The sequence below is a fragment of the Ascaphus truei genome, chromosome 4, assembly GCF_040206685.1.
Source record: "Ascaphus truei isolate aAscTru1 chromosome 4, aAscTru1.hap1, whole genome shotgun sequence".
In the NCBI taxonomy this organism is placed as follows: Eukaryota; Metazoa; Chordata; class Amphibia; order Anura; family Ascaphidae; genus Ascaphus; species Ascaphus truei.
Genome location: NC_134486.1, coordinates 188,789,645 through 188,813,731, shown reverse-complemented (window position 1 = coordinate 188,813,731; position 24,087 = coordinate 188,789,645). Strand labels below are relative to the sequence as shown.

General features: G+C 45.9%; 1 protein-coding gene across 1 annotated transcript in view; it reads right to left on the bottom strand.

Annotated features, from left to right (window-relative positions):
- Positions 1 to 3,039: 3,039 nt before the first annotated feature.
- C4H6orf118 (chromosome 4 C6orf118 homolog) overlaps positions 3,040 to 24,087 on the bottom strand; it is a 276,968-nt gene continuing 255,920 nt past the window's right edge. The window contains exons 7-8 of the mRNA XM_075596716.1: positions 6,031 to 6,092; positions 3,040 to 3,140 (exon numbers count right to left, since the gene is read on the bottom strand). Coding sequence (XP_075452831.1) covers positions 3,095 to 3,140; positions 6,031 to 6,092 — 108 coding nt within the window. The 3' untranslated portion in view covers positions 3,040 to 3,094. The remainder of the gene's footprint in view (positions 3,141 to 6,030; positions 6,093 to 24,087) is intronic.

The following is a 24,087-nucleotide window of genomic DNA, read 5'->3' as shown; positions in this document are numbered from 1 at the left end:
GGAATTGGGGAGAGAAAGGGGAAGAGAGAGAGAGAAAGGGGGAAAGAGAGGGGGAGAGGGGAATGGGGTGAGAGGTGAGAGAGGGGAATGGGGGGAGAAGGGAGAGGGGGGAATGGGGGAGAGATGGGGGAAAGAGGGGAATGGGAGAGAGAGGGGAATGGGGGAGAGAGGGGAATGGGGGAGAGAGGGGAGAGAGGGTAATGGGGGTGAGAGGGGAATGGGGGTGAGAGGGGAGAGAGGGAAATGGGGGGAGAGGGGAATGGGGGAGAGAGAGAGAGAAAGGGGGAAAGAGAGGGGGAGAGAGGGGAATGGAGGAGAGAGGGGAGAGAGTGGAATGGAGAAGAGAAGGGAATGGGGAGAGGAAAGGGGGATAGAGAGAGAGAGAAAGGGGGAAAGAGAGGGGGAGAGAGAGGGAACGGGGGAGAGAGGGGAGAGAGGGGAATGGGGGAGAGAGTGGAGAGAGGGGAAAGAGTGGAATGGGGAAGAGAGGGGAATGGGGGAGAGAGGGGAGAGAGAGGAATGGGGGAGAGAGGGGAATGGGAGCGAGAGGGGAGAGAGGGGAATGGGGAGAGAGAGAGAGAAAGGGGAAAGAGAGGGGGAGAGAGGGGAATGGAGGAGAGAGGGGAGAGAGTGGAATGGAGAAGAGAAGGGAATGGGGGAGAGAAAGGGGGATAGAGAGAGAGAGAAAGGGGGAAAGAGAGGGGGAGAGAGGGGAACGGGGAGAGAGGGGAGAGAGGGGAATGGGGGAGAGAGTGGAGAGAGGGGAAAGAGTGGAATGGGAAGAGAGGGGAATGGGGGAGAGAGGGGAGAGAGAGGAATGGGGGAGAGAGGGGAATGGGAGCGAGAGGGGGAGAGAGGGGAATGGGGGAGTGAGGGAATGGGGGAGAGAAAGGGGGAGAGAGAGAAACGGGGGAGAGAGTGGGGAAAGTGGTGAATGGGGGGGGAGAAGGGAGAGAGGGGAATGGGGGATGAGAGGGGAATGGGGGAGAGAAATTGGGGGAGAGATGGGATGAGAAGGGAATGGGGGAGAGAGGGGAATGGGGGAGAGAGGGGAATGGGGAGAGAGGGGAGAGAGGGGAATGGGTTGAGAGAGGGGAGAGATGGAAATAGGGGAGAGAGGGGAATGGGGGAGAGATGGGGAGAAAGGGGAATGGGGGAGAGAGGGGAATGGGGGAGAGAGGGGAATGGGGGAGAGAGGGGAATGGGGGAGAGAGGGGAGATAGGGGAATGGGGGAGAGATGGGGAGAGAGGGGAATGGGGGAGAGATGGGGAGAGAGGGAAATAGGGGAGAGAGGGGAATGGGGGAGAGATGGGGAGAATGGGGAATGGGGGAGAGGGGAATGGGGGAGAGATGGGGAGAGAGGGAAATAGGGGAGAGAGGGGAATGGGGGAGAGAGGGGGAGAAGGGGGAACAGGGGGAGAGAGTGGGATCAAGGGGGAGGGGGGAACAGGGGGAGAGTGTCGGAGCAGGGGGGTAGCAGGGGGGAGAGGGGGAGCAGGGGGGGAAGAGGGTGGAGCAGGGGAGGAGACGGGGAGCAGGGTGGATATGGGTGAGCAGAGTGGGAGAGTGGGGAGCAGGGGGGAGAGGGGGAGCAGGTGGGGAGATGGGGGAGCATGGGGGAGTTTGGGGAGAAGGGGGGTGTGGGGGAGCAGGGTGAGAGGGGGAGCAGGGGGGGACAGGTGGAGCAGGGGAGAGAGGGGGAGCAGGGGGAGCAGGGGGGAGCAGGGGGGAGTGGAAGAGCATGGGGGTAGAGGGCAAGCAGGGGAGCAGGGGGAGGGTAGGGGGAACAGGGGGGAGAGGGGGGAGCAGGGTAGAGAGGGGGAGCAGGGGGTGAGGGGGAGCAGGGGGGGAGAAGGGGGGAAATTGGGGAGCAGGGAGGGAAAGAGGGTGGAGCAGGGGGAGAGGGGGGAGCAGGGGGGGAGAGTTGGAGCCGGGGGGAGAGGGGGGAGCAGGGGGGGATAGGGGGGAGAAGGGGGAGAGGAGGGAGAGGGTGGAGCAGGGGGGGAGAGGCAGGAGCAGGGGGGAGGGGGAGCATGGAGGGAGAGAAGGGAGCAGGGGGAGAGGGGGCGCAGGTATTGCTAGGGCTGTGGAACTGTGCCAGCGTATACCATGTCCAATTTGTTAGGGGTATTGGTGGTTTGGTGGTCGAAAAGATTGACTTTGAAGGACTTGAAGGGGGCTTATATTGGCAGGACTGTATTCACCTTTCTTGCATGGGTTAAGGCATTGTCAAAAATGGGTTACAGGACGTGCAGGAGGAGGCAGTTTTGTTAGTGGCCGGGATGTCACAAAGAAAATTTATTTAATCTCTAGTCATGCAACGGGAGTCACGAGTCATGGTTTCCATGGGCTTTCGACACGAATAAGACTAGTCTGGCAAGAGGTCAATGTTATGGTTTGGTTTGAGAATTTACATTATGTTGTTAATGATAATAAAAAAGCTGTGGCCATTTTCCTCCAGCACGTTGTTTTTGTTTATTGTTGAGTTGGGCAGAGGGGAAAGGTTACAATATAATATAAAGGGATATGCCAAAAAAAGGCTAGAACAGGGACAAGCACAACGTAGGAGAAGGGAAAGGAGGGAGAAAGAGGGGGAAAAAATACGGGAAATATAAATGTGTCCTGTGCTTGTCCCTGTTCTAGCCTTTTTTATCTCCCCTGGTCTTTATCTGACCTATTGTGTGCATCATACTTGAATAATTAAACTTGATTTTGGCATATCCCTTTATTCTCTGATCCATTTTTTTGAGTGCTGGGAACGTTTGTGCTTTATTGTCTATTTTGAGAGGAAAAAGGGTCCTCTCTGTTCCTGTTTGTACCTATTAATATTATTTTTTCATAATCAGTCAGTGTGTGTGCTGTCTTTCATTTTTTGTTAGTTACAATATAGTATATTTGTCACCTCTTGCAGCAGTCCTATATGTTCTCGGTTAAACATGCTATCTATAATATGTCCTGCAACCATATTTGTACAAGCACATTCCTTCCATACACAAAATATATATATTAAAATTATTTTACATTAGGATAACAAAATTGTTGGTTACTGTATTGGTTACTGTACTTTATTATGTTAGTACAGATATAAATACATTAGTTTTCAGTTGGCACAATGTTTTTCATCAAGTGTTTAATTTCCCTAAAATACAAAAAAAAAGAAATGTATGTTAATCTTAGTTTTGAAAATACACATTTGTATTTAACAAATACTTTGGACCATACTGATGCAGTGGCCGTTATTCGAACTCTTCACGCGTCATGTACATCGGAATCCCGATTTGAAACCGCGGGATGAATTCCAGCCTCCCCGCACTAAGATGCGAGCGTGGCGAGTGCAGATAAACGAATTTTAGTGTTCTGGCTTTTAAAAACATGAAATTGACACAGTAGCACAGTAGCACAGTACTGTACATATTACAATTCATCGATTTTATTGCAAACGAAGAAACAGAATCCATGAAATTCAAACAAAACATCCGCGATAAGCACGGGTGCCTGGGGCGATTGGCCGTGTTCATGCTGTGTGGGGAACAGCAGAGAACTCAAAATCGGCACCGAGATGTGTTCGAATAACGTCCGCTGCATCAGTAGGTATGAATGCTAAAGTGGTGCAACAATGAATAGAAATCTGCACTACAGTATGTATTAACAAAATAATCCCATTGAAAACAATAAGATTTTTTTCTTTGATACTGATCTGATGCAGTGTGTTTTGCCCCAGATTTGCACAACTTCTACCAATGATATGTAGCATCTTTTGTCTAGCGTTGATATTTCCAGGAACAGAACAGAGTACTACCATAAAACAGTAAACTATTTAATGTCATAATGAAACATGAGTTAAATCTCTCCTCCGCCAAAATGTCTGAATTATAAAGAAAGCAGGAGAGTACGTGTGACTTGAAAAGGAAGCAGTGGACCGGTGCAGTGCCTCCTCAAATACTAACTAAGTGCCTCTTATTTAGAAGGTGGAGCATTTTCCAGTGAAATCAGACAGTCCGATCACATACCAAAGAACGTTTTTACAGGCCATTGAGTGTCATTCTAAAAATAATTCAATGTTTATGTTAGCATGACAGAATGGAGAAGGAAAATGACAGATAGTATATTGACACGGATAAAGTTGGCATCAAACTTTCAATGTAAGACTAATGAGAATACATCTCACTTAAACATCTAAAACAAAATTTATGTGCATAAGCAATATTGAGATTTGGTCACCATTATTGCCAAATGCTACAGATGAAGCAAGACTTACCAGTACAGCGAGAATGTGCGATGTGACAACCATGTGAACACTTTGTTGTCTGCACCTAGTACACTGGCGACACACTTTATTCGAGCTCGGCTTGTCCCACGTATTCGGGTATACCCGGGTGTATTGAGATTTGTGACTGTTTTCTGCCCGAGTGCATTGAGGTATTTTCCAGGCAGGGATTGAAGCATTTTATTCCCGCTGGCTGCAATACTGCACAGTATATATATATATACTGCATTACAATTCATGAATTTATGCCATCTGGTAGACACGCGAAGCATTGCAGCCTATTAAATCCTAATCATTATCATTTAACAGATCAGCCGCCCGTCAGCCAGGCATGAACCCAGGCTGGGAAGGCAAACGCAACGGGGCTTGTCAGAGGTGAGGAGCGGCGCATTCCAGGTATCTGCCAGGTACATACTGGGTATTTGCTCGAATAAAGTGTGTCGGTGCAGTATGCAGGCGAGCCGAGACTCGTCTGCAGCTAAGCTACGGTTATCCGCCATAATTAGAACTATATTAATTCAGTACGTATGACAGGTAGGTGGCGCACTGAATACCTTCCCCTACAATACTCCATAGCCGTAAGATGGCCGCAGGGGAACCACAGATTGCAAATACATTCCCAAAAAGCTATATACTTGTTGTTTTGCAACACTGAGAACAGTAAGTATAGCTACATCCGTATATGGAGAAAAAAAAAGTTATGAATCATGCATGCTTACTATGGATCAAAACAATATGTGCTACTTCAGATGTCAAAATACACAGATTCCCAACAAGCTCTGAGAAACCCCAACCATTACCACATTATATATATATGCATATAAGTGTCAAAAGGAGTGCTAGTGGGCGTGGCTAAATGTATACAACAACAAAAAATGCCCAAAGCTACTTCCATTGAGACAAAAATATACAGTGCAATACCTATATATCTCTTAAGCCTGCTGCCACTTACAAGGAATGACCGAAAGCAGGTCCTAACACTCACCTGGATTAAAATTCTTATTTACCTAATACATTTAGCCACGTCCACTAGCACTCCTTTTGACGCTTATGTGCATATATATATTATGTGGTAATGGTTGGAGTTTCTCAGAGCTTGTTGGGAATCTGTGTATTTTGTTAACTGTGTACAGCTGGTCGCAGTTGCTTATGGGAGGGTAGTGGCCCCTCCCCCCAAGGTTTAAGCTTGCCCCACCCCACTTTCCAAGTTGGCAGGTCAGTTTCATTTTGCCAGGTTATGACAGATCCAATGTGATCATTCTTCCTGTAATTATACAGGTAAATAAGAATTTTAACCCAGGTGAGTGTTAGGACCTGCTTTCGGTCATGCCTTGTAAGTGGCAGCAGGCTTAAGACACTTTGGCTAAAGGGTTAAACTAAATGACCATTTTTAAAAGAGATATATAGGTATTGCACTTTGCATTTTTGTCACAATGGAATTAGCTTTGGGCATTTTTGTTTTTTGTTGTCTACTTCAGATGTAACAGAAGTATGAGGAATGCTTAAACATTTTTTTTACATGCACATTTTTTTAAATGCACATTTTTTACATGCACATTTTTTTTACATGCACATTTTTTACATGCACATTTTACATGTTAGATCTTAAATATCTTGTTTACCATCACTACAGCACCTGTTGTTTATGGAATAGTATTAGCGTTATTATGGGTCAGAGTTCAAAGCAGTCAGTTTTATTTATACTCATATGTATAAGAATACTGCTCTGTTTAAAATAATTCTAGGATCATTGTATACTCACGCTTGATTTTCTAAAGTCATCTTCTGTTTAGTCAGGGCTATTTTAATTTCAGAATCAAGGTCCTATAGTAATGGGAACAAAAGGTTAATCATTGAAACCATTAAAATCATTGAAATCATATGAATAGAAGTCTTGTGATTTCTCTGACCATTATTCTCATTTTATTAAATTCTGGAAAACTGTCTGTATAAAAGAAATGAAACATTTTTTTAAAGTTACATCCTTTCTGAGACAAATGGGTGCTATTAGAAAGGGGTGCGCAAACTTTGTGCCCCCTGCCTACCAGCCACTGTGTTCACCCTCTAGGAACTATAAGTCTGGCTACATCAATTGTGCCAATCAGTGTACTATTGCAGGGGTGTGCAAACGTTCCCCCCTATGTCCCACTGTCTGCACTCCCCCCTCATTACCATGTCTCCGGCATCAAATGACACTGCGGGGTCACGCAATGCCATGTTGCCATGGTTGCCGGAGACAAGGTAAGTGAAGTTACAGAGGCCTCACGCAACGTGACTCCCCTCAGCCCCCGCCCCGCATTTAATAAAAAAATGTCTTGGGGAAGAGTGCGGGGCCTCACAACCGCAACGCCCCCCATGAAAAATCTCCTGTTCTATTGAACAGAAAACTTTATTGAAGTTAATGGGGGTTTACGTGAGAATGCCCCAGTCAGCACTATAGCTCTTTCATGAATAACCCACACTGGGACTGAGTCATATGTAATAAGCAAATAACATTTCTCAGCTTGACTAAACCTTAACTAGAGAAATTGATATTCAATTTCGTTTAGACTATGATAGCAGTAGAACAATCAAAACAAACAATTAGAGAAATAAATTGAGAAAATAAAAGAGGTAAAAAACGAAAGGCAGTGAATAGAAACAAGGACATTTAGGACTATATGTATAGATGTAGCAGATGTTATTGCAGATGTTAATGCAATGTGTTGTTGCTGGCATGTTATGCAACATAAAAAATAATGGTTAACGTGCTGTTTAACACATTTTGTGAGTTTACATTAATGAGGATAGTAACGTCTGCTATATCTGTATCAAGCTTTAAAAACTAGTGCATTCCTAAAATAAATAATAAATGTTGGGATTTTTCCACAGTGCATCATTTGAATCAAAGTATAAAGGTTCTTTGCATTAATGTTGCTGTGCCCGTGTCAGCTTCTGATCTAGGTTGTGGTTTTTGAAATAGAAAAGGGAACAATTGCTTAGAGCAATAGTATAATGTATCAAAGTTTGCAGTAACAATTGGTGCAGGTTTGCAACAATTGCTACAGTATATCTATATTTTGTAAATTAGCCAAACATATTTGCAAGTTAGGAAAAATCAACCTATAATGTACAGTATTAATATAAAAAAGCAATATATTGATAGAATGGTAGTCAAAACCTCTTATAGATCACAGGACTTCTTATCCCGTTCTCCGACTTCAGAGACTTTGGGGTCTATGCAGTAAGCAGCGGAAAAATGCATTAGCCAGGTTTTGAATTCGCCATGTTTTTGGCGTGTTAACCTCGCTGTATGCAGGAAGGGCCTCATCCCTGGCGAATGAATGCGCCACCACCATTTGAAAGAATGGCGAGTAACCTGTAGCGAGACAGGCTGCCTGGTGAGAAGCTGCCGAGAAGCCATCCCCTGCCGAGATGTAAAAATACAAATATAGAAATATAACCCGGCGCATGTGTACATAAATTATGTGAATAACCAATATGAATATATAAACCATAAAAGGATATAAGTGACTAATATGAGTAAAGTCCTTTCTTCCAGACTTGAGTGATTGACAAATGGGGGATGGACTCAGTTCTCAAAGCACATAGAAAAGATGTTCCTCTTCACAGCAAATACTGTCCTATAGATTGAGACATAAATCGGGGAAAAACATTGCGCAGTATTGTTTTTCAGCAATGAAGCCCTCACAAATGAAACTCAAATAAATGCCCACTTACTAGAGGTAGGTAGGCAGCATGCAGTGGAGAGAAACTGTATATGGTGTCTTCTAAGTCCAAAGGTTTTCAGGGTAACACGAACCCCACATGGTGTCCCCAATTCCGATGGATATAAAAGGAACCTCCATGTCAGGAAAGATGTCTCCTGAACCTGTCCCAGGACTCCTGTATCTTAATCTCCGACAAGGGATGTCCTGGGACAGGTTCAGGAGACATCTTTCTTGAGAAGGAGGTTCCTTTTATGTCCATAGGATTGGGGACACCACGTGGGGCTCATGTTACCCTGAAAACCTTTGGACTTAGAAGACTGTGAAGAGGAACATCTTCTCTATGTGCTTTGAGAACTGAGTCCATCCCCCATTCGTCAATCACTCAAGTCTGGAAGAAAGGACTTTACTCATAATAGTCACTTATATCCTTTTATGGTTTATATATTCATATTGGTTATTCACATAATTTATGTACACATGCGCCAGGTTATATTTCTATATTTGTATTTTTATATTGTTTTTGGGTATTTTTGAGATAATTCCCTTAGTAGATTACCAGGCAGCTTTTTCGTGCACTGCACTGTTTATAGCACATTGGTCTAGCGCTTGTTTTGTGTTTGCCGAGATGTGTTTGCAGCAGAGAGAGATCCGCTGCTCTCTCGGCGCAATAATCGGCACATTAAAAATTATTTTAAATACAATTGTATTCATAGTGTACATGTGCAGGGGGTCTCCGGAGCTGAACCGCATTGGTTTCAGGTCCGGGGACCCCCTGCTTCCCGAGATACAGGCCCCTTTATGAGGTGCCGGTATCCCTCTGCATTTAAATGTCCCGATCATGTGACCGCGGAATGTAAACAAAGCAGAGGGATACTGGCACCCCCTAAAGGGGCCTGTATCTCGGGAAGCAGGGGTCCCCGGACCTAAAACCAAAGCAGTTCAGCTCCGGAGACCCTCTGCATATCTACAGTATAAACAAAACACACATATCAATAAACACTCATTCCTTACCTTTGCGGCTATGTGCTATGGTAACGAAGCAGCATGAATGTATTTTTAATAATATTGTACAGTGAGCAGGGGGTCTCCTGAGCTGAACCGCATTGCTTTGTGGACCAGGGACCCCCTGCTTCCTGAGTTACAGGCCCCGGTATGTGTCATCGGGTGGCAGTATCGCCGCCATATTTATAGCGTACCATACGCGCCGTGCCCGCTATAAATATGGCGGCGACACTGTAACCGATGCCCCAAACCGGGGCCTGTAACTCGGGAAGCAGGGGGTCCCTGAGCCACAAATAATGCAGTTCAGCTCAGGAGACCCCCTGCTTCCGCACAAAATTATTGAAATACATAAATGCTGCTTCATTACCATAGCGGATAGCCGCTAAGGCAATGAAGGGGTTAAGGCAGAATAGCATGTTTATTGGGGACATTTGCCCCCAATAAACATTGCAATAAACAACATACACCCCCTGTGTATTTAAAATACATAAACACCCATCAATACAATAAATACATATTGCACTCACCCATGTCCGGCTGCCACGATGAAGGCCATCCTCATATTCATCCTGCCCATGCCCCATCCGCTGCTGCAAAACAGAAACAAGAATAAAAACATCCAATGTAATGTCCCCTAACCCCTTAATCACCATAGCGGTTATTAACCACTACAGTCATTAAGGGGTTAACCAACCCTCACCCACCACTCGGGAGGCCTACATACCCTCCCTCACTAAGCCCCCACCATGTGAGGCCTAACCACCCTCCCCCACTACCCAGAAGGGAGGCCTACCCACATACCCTTGGGGCCAATAACCCCTCCCCCCAACCCAACACATACAGTACAATAATGTGCCAAATAACTATTATCCAGATAGGGATAATAGATTATTTGCCCATTATAAAACACCTTAACTAGCATAGTAAAATAAAGACACTTCTACTGACCTCATCAATAAGAAGCCCCCTTCGCCAGCATAATCCTTGTCGTCCGTTGCCAACAAAATACATAGCCAATACATTGCAATTACATTCAGATATCAATTAACCCCTTAATCACCTTATCGGATAATAACCACAAAGGTAATTAAGGGGTTAAGCCACCCTGGCCTGATACCCACCCTTCACACATTCATTTGTACAGTGGCTTCATCATGCAAATTTAAAATAAAAAAAAACATATATATATATATATATATATATATATATATATATATATATATATATACACATGATGAACCAATATACAAATAAGGGGCCTATGCAGAGAGCAGCGCTATTTCAAAACTCGCCATTTTTTGGAGAAAATCGCGCAGAAAACAGCAGAAAATGGCGAGTTACGAAAAACGCGCCAGTTTTTTTTTTCTATTTCTAAAACTCGCCTCGCGGCTGGCGAGAACCTCCATCTCGCCAGTTTTAAAAATATCCTTATGCAGAGAGGCGCGAACAGCATCTAGCGGCTGTTCGCGCCAATAAAATGGCGCGATTGTCTCCTTTTTGCCTCGCCAGAAAAAGTTGGCAAGAAGCTGCCGCTCGCGGCCATAGCAAAGGGAAAAAAAAGGCGCAAATTTTTTTTAACACATTTCTGCAGCGCGCATCTCGCCAATTTAAACTCGCCACACGCATTCATGTTAAACATAGCAGAATTCGCACATTTCTGCATATGGAGAATAAAACTCTCCAAAAAAGCTACTTTTTATTAAACTCGCCAATTTTAAAATTCGCTGCTCTCTGCATAGGCCCCTAAATGTTTCAGGGTTAACAAAAACATGCTCTAATAAAAATACCACTTCTCCATATCATCCACAGTCAAATACAATCATATTTCCTAAACAAATCAAATGTCTTTTTCCAATCTAAAGCATCAAATGCCAATCAAAAGCCTCAAATGCCACTCAATACATTGCATTTACATTGTATATATGATGCATACAATCTATGCACCATGTACACGCTGCAAATCAATGTTAACAATACAATATTCCAAAGAAAATACCATTACATCAAAAGAAGTATACTATTTAATCCAAGCAAGTCACCATAAATCAATTTGCATTAATTAATCACATCCCAAAACAATTACAATACCATCCATACCAATTACACAATTAACTATTGTAATCGTTAAAGAGAACAAGTTACAGACAAAATAGAAGTACACCAAAAAATAAAATATACAAAATCAAGCCTCACCATGACCTAAAGTACAGCATACAAGCCCAAAAATTACATCTAACTAATTCTAAAATACATTACACACACATCTATGCATAGCAGCATAGCCAAAATCATTTTAAATACTGCAAAGCAAGCTTATCAAACAAAATAATTTCTTACCCTGTATGTATATATTGATCTAGACATGCATACATACATACATACATACATACAGTGGCAAGAAATGATGTACAAAAAACAAACACATGTAAAAAGCAAAAAAACAAGTTAAATAAAATACATTTCTTTTGTTCCCTTAACATTACTTGACCCACTCACCGACTCCCATTGAACAGCTTACTCTCGAACCAATCCACGCATAGGAACCCATAAAAAATAAACCATAAAATAAAAAACATTGAAATAATAAACCAAAACAATCCACGGGTCTTCTATTTGTAATCCATCTTCATCTGTATTCTTCTTTCTTGTATCTGCGGCTCTCCTCCGGGGTCTTCTTACCGTCTGCTGCCATGCCCTGGTCTTTATCTTCCGCAGGTCCTTCCTCCTCGGCGTCTGCCTTCCAAATGAGACGACATAGGTTTTTAAAGGCCTATGACGTCACATGTTCATCATGGTTCCCACGGCCCTAATTGGGCCGTGAAAACCATGTGTTTTGGCCGAGAAAAAAAAATGATGATGTCATTTAAAGGCAATGAAATCACAGCCAATCAGAATGGCTGTGCTTCAATTGCCTTTAAGATGACGTCATGAAAAGAAAGATGGCCAGCCTCACATGGTACGGTAGCCAATCAGAGCGTGGGAACTCCATCCCAACTCTGATTGGCTCTAGTACCATGTGACAGGCTTTCAATGATGTCACATCCATTCTCCCCCAAGCCTCTGTCACATGGTCTACTAGAGCCAATCAGAGTTGGGATGGAGTTCCCACGCTCTGATTGGCTACAGTACCATGTGAGGCCGGCCATCTTTTTTTTCATGACGTCATCTTAAAGGCAATTGAAGCAAAGCCATTCTGATTGGCTGTGCTTTCATTGCCTTTAAATGACGTCATCATTTATTTTTTTTCAGCCAAAACACAGGGCCGTGGGAACCATGACGAAAATGTGACGTCATAGGCCTTTAAAAGCCTATGTCGTCTCATTTGGAAGGCAGACGCCGAGGAGGAAGGACTTCCGGAAGAAGAAGAAGACCAGGGCGTGGCAGCAGACGGTAAGAAGAACCCAGAGGAGAGCCGCAGATACAAGAAAGAAGAATACAGATGAAGATGGATTACAAATAGAAGACCCGTGGATTGTTTTGGTTTATTATTATAATGTTTATTATTTTATGGTTTACTATTTTATGGGTTCCTGTGCGTGGATTGGTTCGAGAGTAAGCTGTTCAACGGGAGTTGGTGAGTGGGTCAAGTAATGGTAAGTGAACAAAAGAAATGTATTTTATTTAACTTGCTTTTTTGTTTTTTTGCTTTTTACATGTGTTTGTTTGATTTTTGTACATATCTTGCCACTGTATGTATGTATGTATGTCTAGATCGATATATACATACAGGGTAAGAAATGATTTTGTTTGAAAAGCTTGCTTTGCAGTATTTAAAATGATGTTGGCTATGCTGCTATGCATATATGTGTGTAATGTATTTTAGAATTAGATACATGTAATTTTTGGGCTTGTACAGTATGCTGTACTTTAGGTCATGGTGAGGCTTGCTTTTGTATATTTTATTTTTTGGTGTACTTCTATTTTGTCTGATGGTAACTTGTTCTCTTTAATGATTGCAATAGTTAATTGTGTAATTGATATGGATGGTATTGTAATTGTTTTGGGATGTGATTAATTAATGCAAATTGATTTATGGTGACTTGCTTGGATTAAATAGTATACTTCTTTTGATGTAATGGTATTTTCTTTGAAATATTGTATTGTTAACATTGATTTGCAGCGTGTACATGGTGCATAGATTGTATGCATCATGTATACAATGTAAATGCAATGTATTGAGTGGCATTTGAGGCTTTTGATTGGCATTTGATGTTTTAGATTGGAAGATGACATTTGATTTGTTTAGGAAATAGGATTGTATTTGACTGTGGATGATATGGAGAAGTGGTATTTTTATTAGAGCATGTTTTTGTTAACCTGAAACATTTATTTGTATATTGGTTCATCATGTGTGTGTGTGTGTGTGTGTGTGTGTGTGTGTGTGTGTATATATATATATATATATATATATATTTTTTTAAATTTGCATGATGAAGCCACTGTACAAATGAATGTGTGAAGGGTGGGTATCGGGCCAGGGTGGCTTAACCCCTTAATTACCTTTGCGGTTATTATCCGATAAGGTGATTAAGGGGTTAATTGATATCTGAATGTAATTGCAATGTATTGGCTATGTATTTTGTTGGCAACGGACGACAAGGATTATGCTGGCGAGGGGGCTTCTTATTGATGAGGTCAGTAGAAGTTTCTTTATTTTAGTATGCTAGTTAATGTGTTTAATAATGGGCAAATAATCTATTATCCATATCTGGATAATAGTTATTTGGCACATTATTGTACTGTAGGTGTTGGGGGGGGGATTGATTTATTGAATGTATACGTCAGGTTTATTTATTTTACATTCAGGGTTTGTTCCTTTTGGTTTTGCGTGAGACCTCTGCAGACCACCTGAGGTATCCTCGTGTATCTCACGGGTACCAGGCCGGTGGGTCCATGGGGGAAACCTGAGGGGAAGAACCGGTGGACCCACATCTGTGGGGGCACCGTGACCTGTAAGGACCACCGTGGGTCCCCAGACCCCCATGAGAACCACCAAAGGCCCCTCAGACACCTGCGGGTCTGACCAGGGGCTCCCAGACATCCGTGGGCCTACCGTGGGGACCCAATTGTGGCCCACTGTGATCCGTGGAGACCACCTGGGGGCCATGGCGCTTGGCGGGACCCACCAACAGGCCTCCAGAACCTGTATGAATCAAGTTGCTGGTACCCTGTTGGTCTGTCAGGTGACCGTCAGGCCCACCGGGGACTCGCGTGGGCCTGGGGTATGAACCCTGTATGTAAAATGATAACTCATGTATTTATGGGGGGGCACAGGGGGTGGGTTATGTATTTAATGAATAGAATGATGTTTATTGTGGGCCAGTGTATTGTTTTAATTGTGAGTACTGGGGGTGGGGGGAGGGGGTATTGGCCCCAAGGGTATGTGGGTATGCCTCCCTTGTGGGTAGTGGGTGAGGGTGGTTAGGCCTCACGGGGTGGGGGGTTAGTGGGGGAGGGTATGTAGGCCTCCCGAGTGGTGGGTGAGGGTGGGTTAACCCCTTAATGACTGTAGTGGTTAATAACCGCTATGGTGATTAAGGGGTTAGGGGAAATTACATTGGATGTTTTTATTCTTGTTTCTGTTTTGCAGCAGCGGATGGGGCATGGGCAGGATGAAGATGAGGATGGCCTTCATCGTGGCAGATGGACAAGAGTGAGTGCTATATGTATTTAATGTATTTATTGTTCTTTATGTATTTTAAATGGGCACATTCACTATTATCCATTTGTGGATAATAGTAATTGTTCCCATTACTATACTGTATGTGCATATATGTGTATGTTAGGGGGTTATAGGGGTTGTTGGGGTTATATATTTTATATATATATATATATATATATATATATATATATATATATATATATATACAAATACAACTGTATGCTCATCTGCATGTCTTAGGCAGGTCTGCAACCCCGCCTTTGCCCATTATCACCCAGCATACAGCACTTCCACTGCAGCAAGGGATTCTGGAAAATGACATGCAAATGAGCACACAGACCCATCAAGGTCGAAACAGCTGTCTGTGGGTGGTTTTCTGGGTATGCACCTTAACCCTGGCTATGCTCAAAGCTGTGACCATGCAGCAAGCTTAAGCCTATAGGGAACCATGTTAAAAATGGTTATTGAGGCAAAAAGTGACACTGTGTGCTCATTTGCATGTCATTTCCCAGAATCCCTTGCTGCAGTGGAAGTGCTGTATGCTGGGTGATAATGGGGAAAGGCGGGGTTGCAGACCTGTCTAAGACATGCAGGTGAGCATACAGTTATATTTGCATATTTGCTTTCCTGTGGAGGGTTTTTGTCACTTTTTTTTACTCAGTATTATGTTTTATATTTATATATATATATATATATATATATATATATATATATATATATATATATATATATATATATATATATATATATACATTGGTCGACAAATCACCAAAAAATCTACTCGCCGAACAAAAAAATCTACTCGCCACCTAGTACCACATGTGTGCTGCTTGGGCCAATAGGAGCTCGCCACGATGTTAAATCCACTCGCCCAGGGCGTGCAAATGTATAGGTTTGTCGAACATTTTAATATATATATATAGATATATATCTATATATATAGATATATATCTATATATAGATATATCTATATCTATATCTGTAGAGATAGAGATAGAGATATATAGATATATTTATTTTTCATATTTATTTATTTAGTGTGGGGCTGTTGTGTGTGTTTTCTTTTTATTGTGGGTAGCGGGGGTGGGTGAAGGGGGTATTTGGCCCTTGTTGTTTGTTTAGGGCTTGCGGGTGGGTAGCGGGAGGTCTTAACCCCTTCATGACCGTAGCGGTATTAACCGCTACGGTCGTGAAGGGGTTAAGTGCACCCGCAACCCCCCCTACAAGCCCTAAACAACCACCAAGGGCCAAAAAAACCTTCACCCACCCCCGCTACCCACAATACACCTGGCACGGCGGCTTAACCCCTTCATTGCCTTAGCGGTTAGCCGTTAAGGTAATGAAGTGGCCTTTAAATGCATTTTTCCTGCCTCGGATGCATGCCGGGGGGGTTCAGTGCTGGTATTAATGGTATCAGCTCCGGAGACCCCCGGCATCAATCCCAGCCAGGAAAAAGGCCTGAATTTTTTTTAAGTGCCGATCCGGCGCTCATCCGTAGCCTCTCACCATCAACTTGCCTACTTTTTGTAGCGTGCCGGATTCGCCAGAAAAACGCCATTGTAGAGTGGAGAATAGCGGCGCAAAGCTACTCGCCACTACTAGAATTGGGCGTGGTGGAAAAAATGGCTAGTTGAGGCGAAAAGTGCCTTTTCGCCGCGCCGATGGCAGAAAAAAAAAAACCGCCAAACACATTGGCGTTTTTTTTGCTTTATGCCAAGTTTTTGCCCCTTACTGAATAGGGGTAGGCATTTTTGGCGTGAAACGGACGAGAAGTGCCTTTCCGCCGCTTACTGCATGACCCCCTTTGTCTCCAACCACCCCCCCCCTTCTCAATCTTCTCTGTCAGCCTCCTCCATTGTTTTTTCACGATTCTATCTCTTATAGCTTTTAAATCTTGAGTGCTTTTCTTTAATCATGTCTCCTCCAGAATCATTCTATCTCTCCTCCTTTTATAATCTCCTAAATAATTGCAGGGCTCTTGTCCTCTAGGAAATATGAAGAAACTGAGATCTGGCCCCTTTCGTTCCAGTCCATTTTTTTTAGGGATTAACAATAAATTCCATAACGTGATTATGGAGTGATTAGTAGTGGGTATGGGATACTAACTGGGAGACACATCTGTGCAATTACTTGGAGAAGAGTAGAGGTAAAGCGCCCCCCCCCAGCCATAGGCGGGGGGGCTTCATGACCGGGGGGGTCTGGCCTTCCCCTCGCTGGCCCGCCCCCACACCTCCCTCCCCAGCACAGGGGAGGAGTTCCCGGAAGGCCTACTTAAGGCAAGGCTGGCGGGCAGCACGTCCTCTTTTGCTGCCCGCCAGATGATTTGGACATCCCTCTCCTCCCCTGCAGGTTAAATTAAATTAAGGTAAGGCCCCGAAAGGGGGGTCAATCCTGGGCACTCCCCCATCCTGTATAGCCGCGATTTTTGAATCGGCGGTGAGGGGGGAGGCGGGATGCAGGGAGGAGAGGGACCCCATAGTGTAGCGGCCCGTCCCCATCCTCCATCTGTGGCTCGCAGCATGGAGCTGGGGGGGTCGGACTTAAACCTGTACCGCGGCGGCTGCATACGGGGAGAGGTAGTCTCGGGGGATAGAGGGGGTCTGGCGGTTTTTTCCCCGCTTCTCCTGGGGGTGGGGGCTACCTGCTCCCGCAGCGTTGTGCGGGCAGATACCTCCTCCATCCACCCCTTCGACCTCTGCAGTGGATGCCCGGCGGGGAGGGGCAGACGGGCGCTGGTTGCGGGGAAGGGGGGTCCGGCCAAGGCATGCGGCCCGTGCGGAAATTCGCCGCGTGTGGCCCATGAGGGCAGCGGAAAGGGGTATTGGGCGGCTGATTCCGGGCCGCTCGGGGGCTGGGGCGCAGTCCCACGTGGTGCGGGCAGCAGCGGGCACCACGTGGTGCGGGCCTTCCTTCTCTCCCCCCCTTTTTGTTTAGGGGTCTCGGGGCAGAGGGGTTGTGGTGGACAGGCCAGCCATGCGGCTGGAGATGCGGCTGCTCCCGCGGCCCCCCCTCCCACACTTGTGGGGTCGTTAAAATGTATGCGTGAGGAGGGGTGTACAGGGGGGACCAGCAGGGATAAATCTATAATAAATAAATAACGTGGTGTGGTATGGGTATATATATGTGTGTGGTATGGGTATATATATGTGTGTGGTATGGGTATATATGTATATATGTGTGTGGTATGGGTGTATATATATATATATATGCGTGGGTATATATGTGGAGATACGTATAGGTATTTATGGGTGTTATGTGCAGGTATGTGGGTGTGTATGTATATGTGGATAGGGGTATGTATATACGTATGTGTATTAATACGTAGGTGGATATATATGTATATACATTTTGTTAGGATGCGCAAACAGACATAGGTGTTTGTGGGTTTACACGCGTATATATGTATATATATATATATATATATATATATATATATATATATATATATGTGTAGGTATGTGTGTATATAGGCGTGTATATAGGCATGTATACGTAGGTGGATATATATGCATGTATAGGCTAGTGCAGCCACTCTTAGTGGTTGCGGCCCTAGGCCGGGGGTAGGCGCGAAGGGGTGGGCGGCCAAGGTGGGCGCTTAACGGTCTGCCCCCGCAGTTAAAGTTTCTGCGCGGGGGGACACGCTGATGCGCTCGGGACGATTTATGCGCAGGTATGTGTGTGCGGGTATATATATGTATACGGGTACGTATATATATATATATATATATATGTGTACATGGGTGCATGTAAATCTGTGCATACGTATGTGTATGTAGGCATGTATGTGTATGCGTATGTGTATGGGCACACGTAGATGCGCACGTGTGTGTGGGCACACGTAGATGCGCGCGCGTGTGTGTGGGCACGCATAGATGCGCGTGTGTGTGGGCACACGTAGATGCGCACGCGTGTGTGGGCACACGTAGATGCGCGCGTGTGTGTGGGCACACGTAGATGCGCGCGTGTGTATGGGCACACATAGATGTCAATAGAGCTCTTTATCTAGTGACATTATAAACTATATAAATATACTGTAGTATTTATTAGATGATAAATACTTGTTAATGGGAATCACAATGTTTAGCATTTATGCTTGGTTACTTTTATCTGAATTCCCCAATTAATTCATGTGGAAGGGGTGCAGGTGCGTATGGGTGCACATGGATGCGTGAGTGGGTTTTGGCGCACGTGGATGCGTATGGTCGCACGTGGATGCGCGTGTGTATGGTCGCACGTGGATGCGCGCGTGTGTATGGATGCGCATGTGCGTGTATGCGCGCGAGTGTGTGGGCACACGTAAATGTGCGCGTGTGTATAGGGGCACACTTAAATGTGTAAAGGCGCGCGGGTGTATATGGGCACACGGAAATACACGCGTGTGTATAAGGGCACACGTAAATGCGCGCGTGTGTATAAGGGCACACGTAAATGCGCCCGTGTGTATAAGGGCACACGTAAATGCGTGCGTGTGTATAAGGGCACACGTAAATGCGCGCGTGTGTATAAGGGCACACGTAAAAGCGCGCGCATGTATAAGGGCACACGTAAATGCGCGCGCGCGTATAAGGGCACACGTAAATGCGCGCGCGCGTATAAGGGCACACGTAAATGCGCGCGTGTGTATAGGGGCACACGTAAATGCGCGCGTGCATATAGGGGAACACAGAAATGCACGCGTGTGTATAAGGGCACACGGAAATGCGCGCGTGTGTAAGGGCACACGGAAATGCGCGCGTGTGTATAAGGGCACACGGAAATGCGCGCGTGTGTATAAGGGCACCCGGAAATGCGCGCGTGTGTATAGGGGCACACGGAAATGCGCGCGTTTGTATAAGGGCACACGGAAATGTGCGCGTGTGTATAAGGGCACACGGAAATGCACGCATGTGTATAAGGGCACACGGAAATGCGCACGTGTGTAAGGGCACACGGAAATGCGCGCGTGTGTATATATGGGCACACGGAAATGTGCGCGTGTGTATAAGGGCACACGTAAATGCGCGCGTGTGTATAATGGCACACGGAAATGCGCGCGTGTGTATAAGGGCACACGTAAATGCGCGCGTGTGTATAAGGGCACACGGAAATGCGCGCGTGTGTATATGGGCACACGGAAATGCGCGCGTGTGTATATGGGCACACGGAAATGCGCGCGTGTGTATATGGGCACACGGAAATGCGCGCGTGGGTATATGGGCACACGGAAATGCGCGCGTGGGTATATGGGCACACGGAAATGCGCGCGTGGGTATATGGGCACACGGAAATGCGCGCGTGGGTATATATGGGCACACGGAAATGCGCGCGTGTGTATATATGGGCACACGGAAATGCGCGCTTGTGTACATATGGGCACACGGAAATGCGCGCGTGTGTATATATGGGCACAAGGAAATTCACGCACATTCTATTGGGCACACGTAGATGCGCGTGTGGGTACGGGCACGTGGGTATGGGCATGCTTAGATGCGCGCACGTGGGTATGGGCATGCATAGATGCGCGCGTGGGTATGGGCGCGCGTAGACGCGTGCGCGTGTAGAGGTGTCACTGTAAGGAGATCGCCTGCAGAATCGGCAGGGTTGAGACGACCAGGACGGCCACCCGCAACCGCGAAGGACTGGTAAGGAACCTGCGGCGGTAAAGAAGGGGCAGTTGCACATCAGGATGAGCGCGTTTAGGAATTGGGTTGGCGGCAGAAATCTCAGGTGGCGCGGTAAGGCGGACAACACCAGGGCCTGCGCTGGCTCTATACTAGCGGCGTATGGCGCAGCAGGGAAGGCAATGTTGCACGGCAACATTGGTAGGCATGCTGAAAGCTTTGGAGCCTCAGGCGTTAGTCTCCTTCGGCGCAGGGACGACGACAGGAGCATGGGAGGCAGGCGCAGCGTTAGTTGCTGCAGCATGGGGGGCATATCGGTGGGGGACAACGGTGGCACCAGATCCTGTTCCGGCAGCCTCAAGCCTGACCCTGGTGTCTCTTAACCACGGCCGGGGTCACTGGCACAGTGGATCCCATCTCAGTACCAACAGCCATCAGCCTGACCCCGGTGTCTTTCAATTCTTCAGCCACGGTCGGGGTCACCGGCACCGTGGATCCCATCCCAGTACCAACAGCCATCAGCCGGACCCCGGTGTCTTTCAATTCTTCAGCCACGGCCGGGGTCACTGGCACCGTGGATCCCATCCCAGTACCAACAGCAATCAGCCTGACCCCGGTGTCTTTCAATTCTTCAGCCATGGCCGGGGTCACGGGCATGGTAGCTGACCCACCCAGCAGCATCACGCACTGCACAGATGGTGGAACAGCCCGGCGGGCGGTTGATGAGTACACGCCGTGGAATGTATGGCATATGGCGTATCTGGTAATGGTAAGGAGTCGCGTTTAGGGCGGCATCGAGGAGATAGAGCAAGGCGTCAAGGCTTGCAGGGTGCGACACAGAGCGAGCAAGGGAAGAGGCGTGGCCCAGTCCACTGCCAGGGGTCGCTGAGGGCGGGTAAGAAGCCTGCTGCAGTAAAAAAGGCGAAATCCCAGATAGCGCTTGGCAAAGGCGGCCTGCGGCTCCGGAGGTGGTGTAGGTCCGGGACCGGGTGAGGGATAGTGCAGCGGAGAAAGCGATTCTCAGGGCATCTTTAAAAAGCATGGCAAATTGAGTTTGCGGGAGGGCTTTGAGAGGGTCTGGCAGGGTTGGCGGTACGGGCCTAGTTTAAGGGGGGTTAAATAGGCCCGTCGGTGGAAGCTCTTGGGGGGTAGGTGCTTGTTCTTGCCAGACTGGGAGCTGGGCCGTTTGAGCCCAGGGGGAGTACGAGTGGGCAAGGTCAGTTATCCATGACCTCGAGAGCCCGCTCACGTAGGGGACACGAGGTCAGCGGTTCGAGGGCCGGCTGACCGTCCCCTCCCCCTCCTGTCAAAGGAGCACACTCTGGCAGGGAGTGCATTTACCCCATTAGGTTTTCTGTATAAATAAATAGCCGCGGCCATTTTACCTCCAGCCCCCGTTTCCTGTCTTTATTTGTACGTTGCATGTGGGTAAGAGGCGGGGGGAGAGGGGAACCGCCTGGAACCTCCCTGGTCAAGCGCCCCCCCCCCCAGCCATAGGCGGGGTGCTTCATAAGCGGGGGGGTCTGGCCTTCCCCTCGCTGGCCCGCCCCCACACCTCCCTCCCCATCACAGGGGAGGAGTTCCCGGAATGCCTACTTAAGGCCAGGCTGGCGGGCAGCACGTCCTCTTTTGCTGCCCGCCAGACGATTTCCCACCCACCCATCCCCTTAGTTAGTGATTGCAATCATGTAATGAACGGCAGCAGAAGGTTGAGCAGGGCAGGGTATTCCCAGGAATGTGGACATATGCATTGTATGCCATGTTAATGTTTCTTTGTTCTGTTACAGCATGAACTGCTGATACTGTGCTGAGTGAAAGGACGAAGTTCCGAGCAGGAGGGGTCATTGTCCAGTTTTGCCTTTGTTGCGGCGACTCTTGGGGGGTAGGTGCTTGTTCTTGCCAGACTGGGAGCTAGGCCGTTTGAGCCCGGGGGGAGTACGAGTGGGCAAGGTCAGTTATCCATGACCTCGAGAGCCCGCTCGCGTAGGGGACACGAGGTCAGCGGTTCGAGGGCCGGCTGACCGTCCCCTCCCCCTCCTGTTAAAAAAGCACACTCTGGCAGGGAGTGCATTTACCCCATTAGGTTTTCTGTATAAATAGCCGCGGCCATTTTACCTCCAGCCCCCGTTTCCTGTCTTTATTTGTACATTGCATGTGGGTACAAGGCAGGGGGAGAGGGGAACCGCCTGGAACCTCCCTGGTCATGCAAATAAATATTCTCACTCCCAACAAGTAAGCAAGTACACAAAATTAAAGAAGACAATAACGAGCTATAGGTCACCTGAAGGAAAGATATAAGTTGTTAACAGTCTACCAAGTGTGTAACTCAAATTTAAAAGGACAATATAAAAGAACAGTTATACCTTAGAGGCTGCCTGGAAAAATACGTTAGATGATTGAAGTTTCACAGATTCTGCCTGTAATTAATATTTCATATTTACAGAATATACAGGTACATTGTTTATCAATTCAATTAACATGAGAGAGGGAGAGGGAGAGAGAGACATGCCCTGTAGAATAATTCTATTTAATAAATATCAAAATAATCAATATTGGGGATCAAAAAAACAAATAATTCATGAGGTAATCACCTTAATGATATATGTCAGATATGTCACCACACACAGATTGCCAATGCTAGAGGTAGGAGAACCGACAGCATTTGTAGTGTAGAAGCTGTTGTTTTGTCCGCTATAAGACCCAACCGGAAAGCTGAGAAGTGCAGGGAGCATATTGCGCATCGGACAGACTAATCCTTGAGACCGGTATTGCTCTTCGATTCATCCACCCTGGAATGACCTCTTCAGACACCAGCCCAGTTGGACGATACAGCAGACAAAACAATGGCTTCTACAGATGTAGCGACGTTATTCGTACAAATCACGGAGCCGTTTTCGTGTGCGCTGCTGTACTCCATGTGGCATTAACGTGGCCAATCGCCCCAGGCACACGTGTTTCTCGTGGTTGCTTTGTTTGAATTTCATGGATTCTGTTTCTTTGTGTGCAATGAAATGCAATGAAATTAATGAATTGTAATGTGTACAGTACTGTGCCACTGTGTCAATTTCAGGTGTTTAAAAACCAGAACACTAAAATGCAATTTTCTGCACTCACCTGCACTCGCGTCTAAAGGCGGTACGGTTGGAAGAAATCACGCGCCATGACATGGGTATTCAGAGGTATACAACGCGTGAAGTGTTCGAATAACGACCGCTGCATCTGTACACTACACATGCTGTAATTTCTCCTACCTCTGGCATTAGCAACCCGAGTGTTAAAACACATCTGACGTATATCAAGAAGTGATTATCTCATGAATTGTTTGGAGTGTTTTTGATCGTCCATATAGATTGGTTTTATATTTATTAAATAGATTTACACTACGGAGTATGCACTTCTTTTTCTCTTTGTAACTTAGATTTTAATTTGAATCAGTTGGTTTTACCTGAAGCTTTTACAACACCATACCATATCCTTTCCAATTTTTTCTTGTTTTCTTGGGATTTTTGATTTAGAGATCATTTCGATGTATTTGTATCCCTGATATATTCTATATATGTTCTATTCATAATATCATTGTATTTTGCACCTTGTTATATAAATATCTATAGGTTAGCTACGTACTATTCATGATTCACAATTGATACATTGGAATAGCTGTACACTGTAGCACTATCATTATCTTTTCTGTAATACAGTATGTATATGTGTATACTTTATATACAGTATATAAACACAATATATATTTTTTGTAGGGAAAGTGCAAGAGATGCTTATATGTCGTAAAAAGGAAATGTATTTTAAGTAAGTTAAATAAGTATTGGTTGAAAAATGCACACTTACAA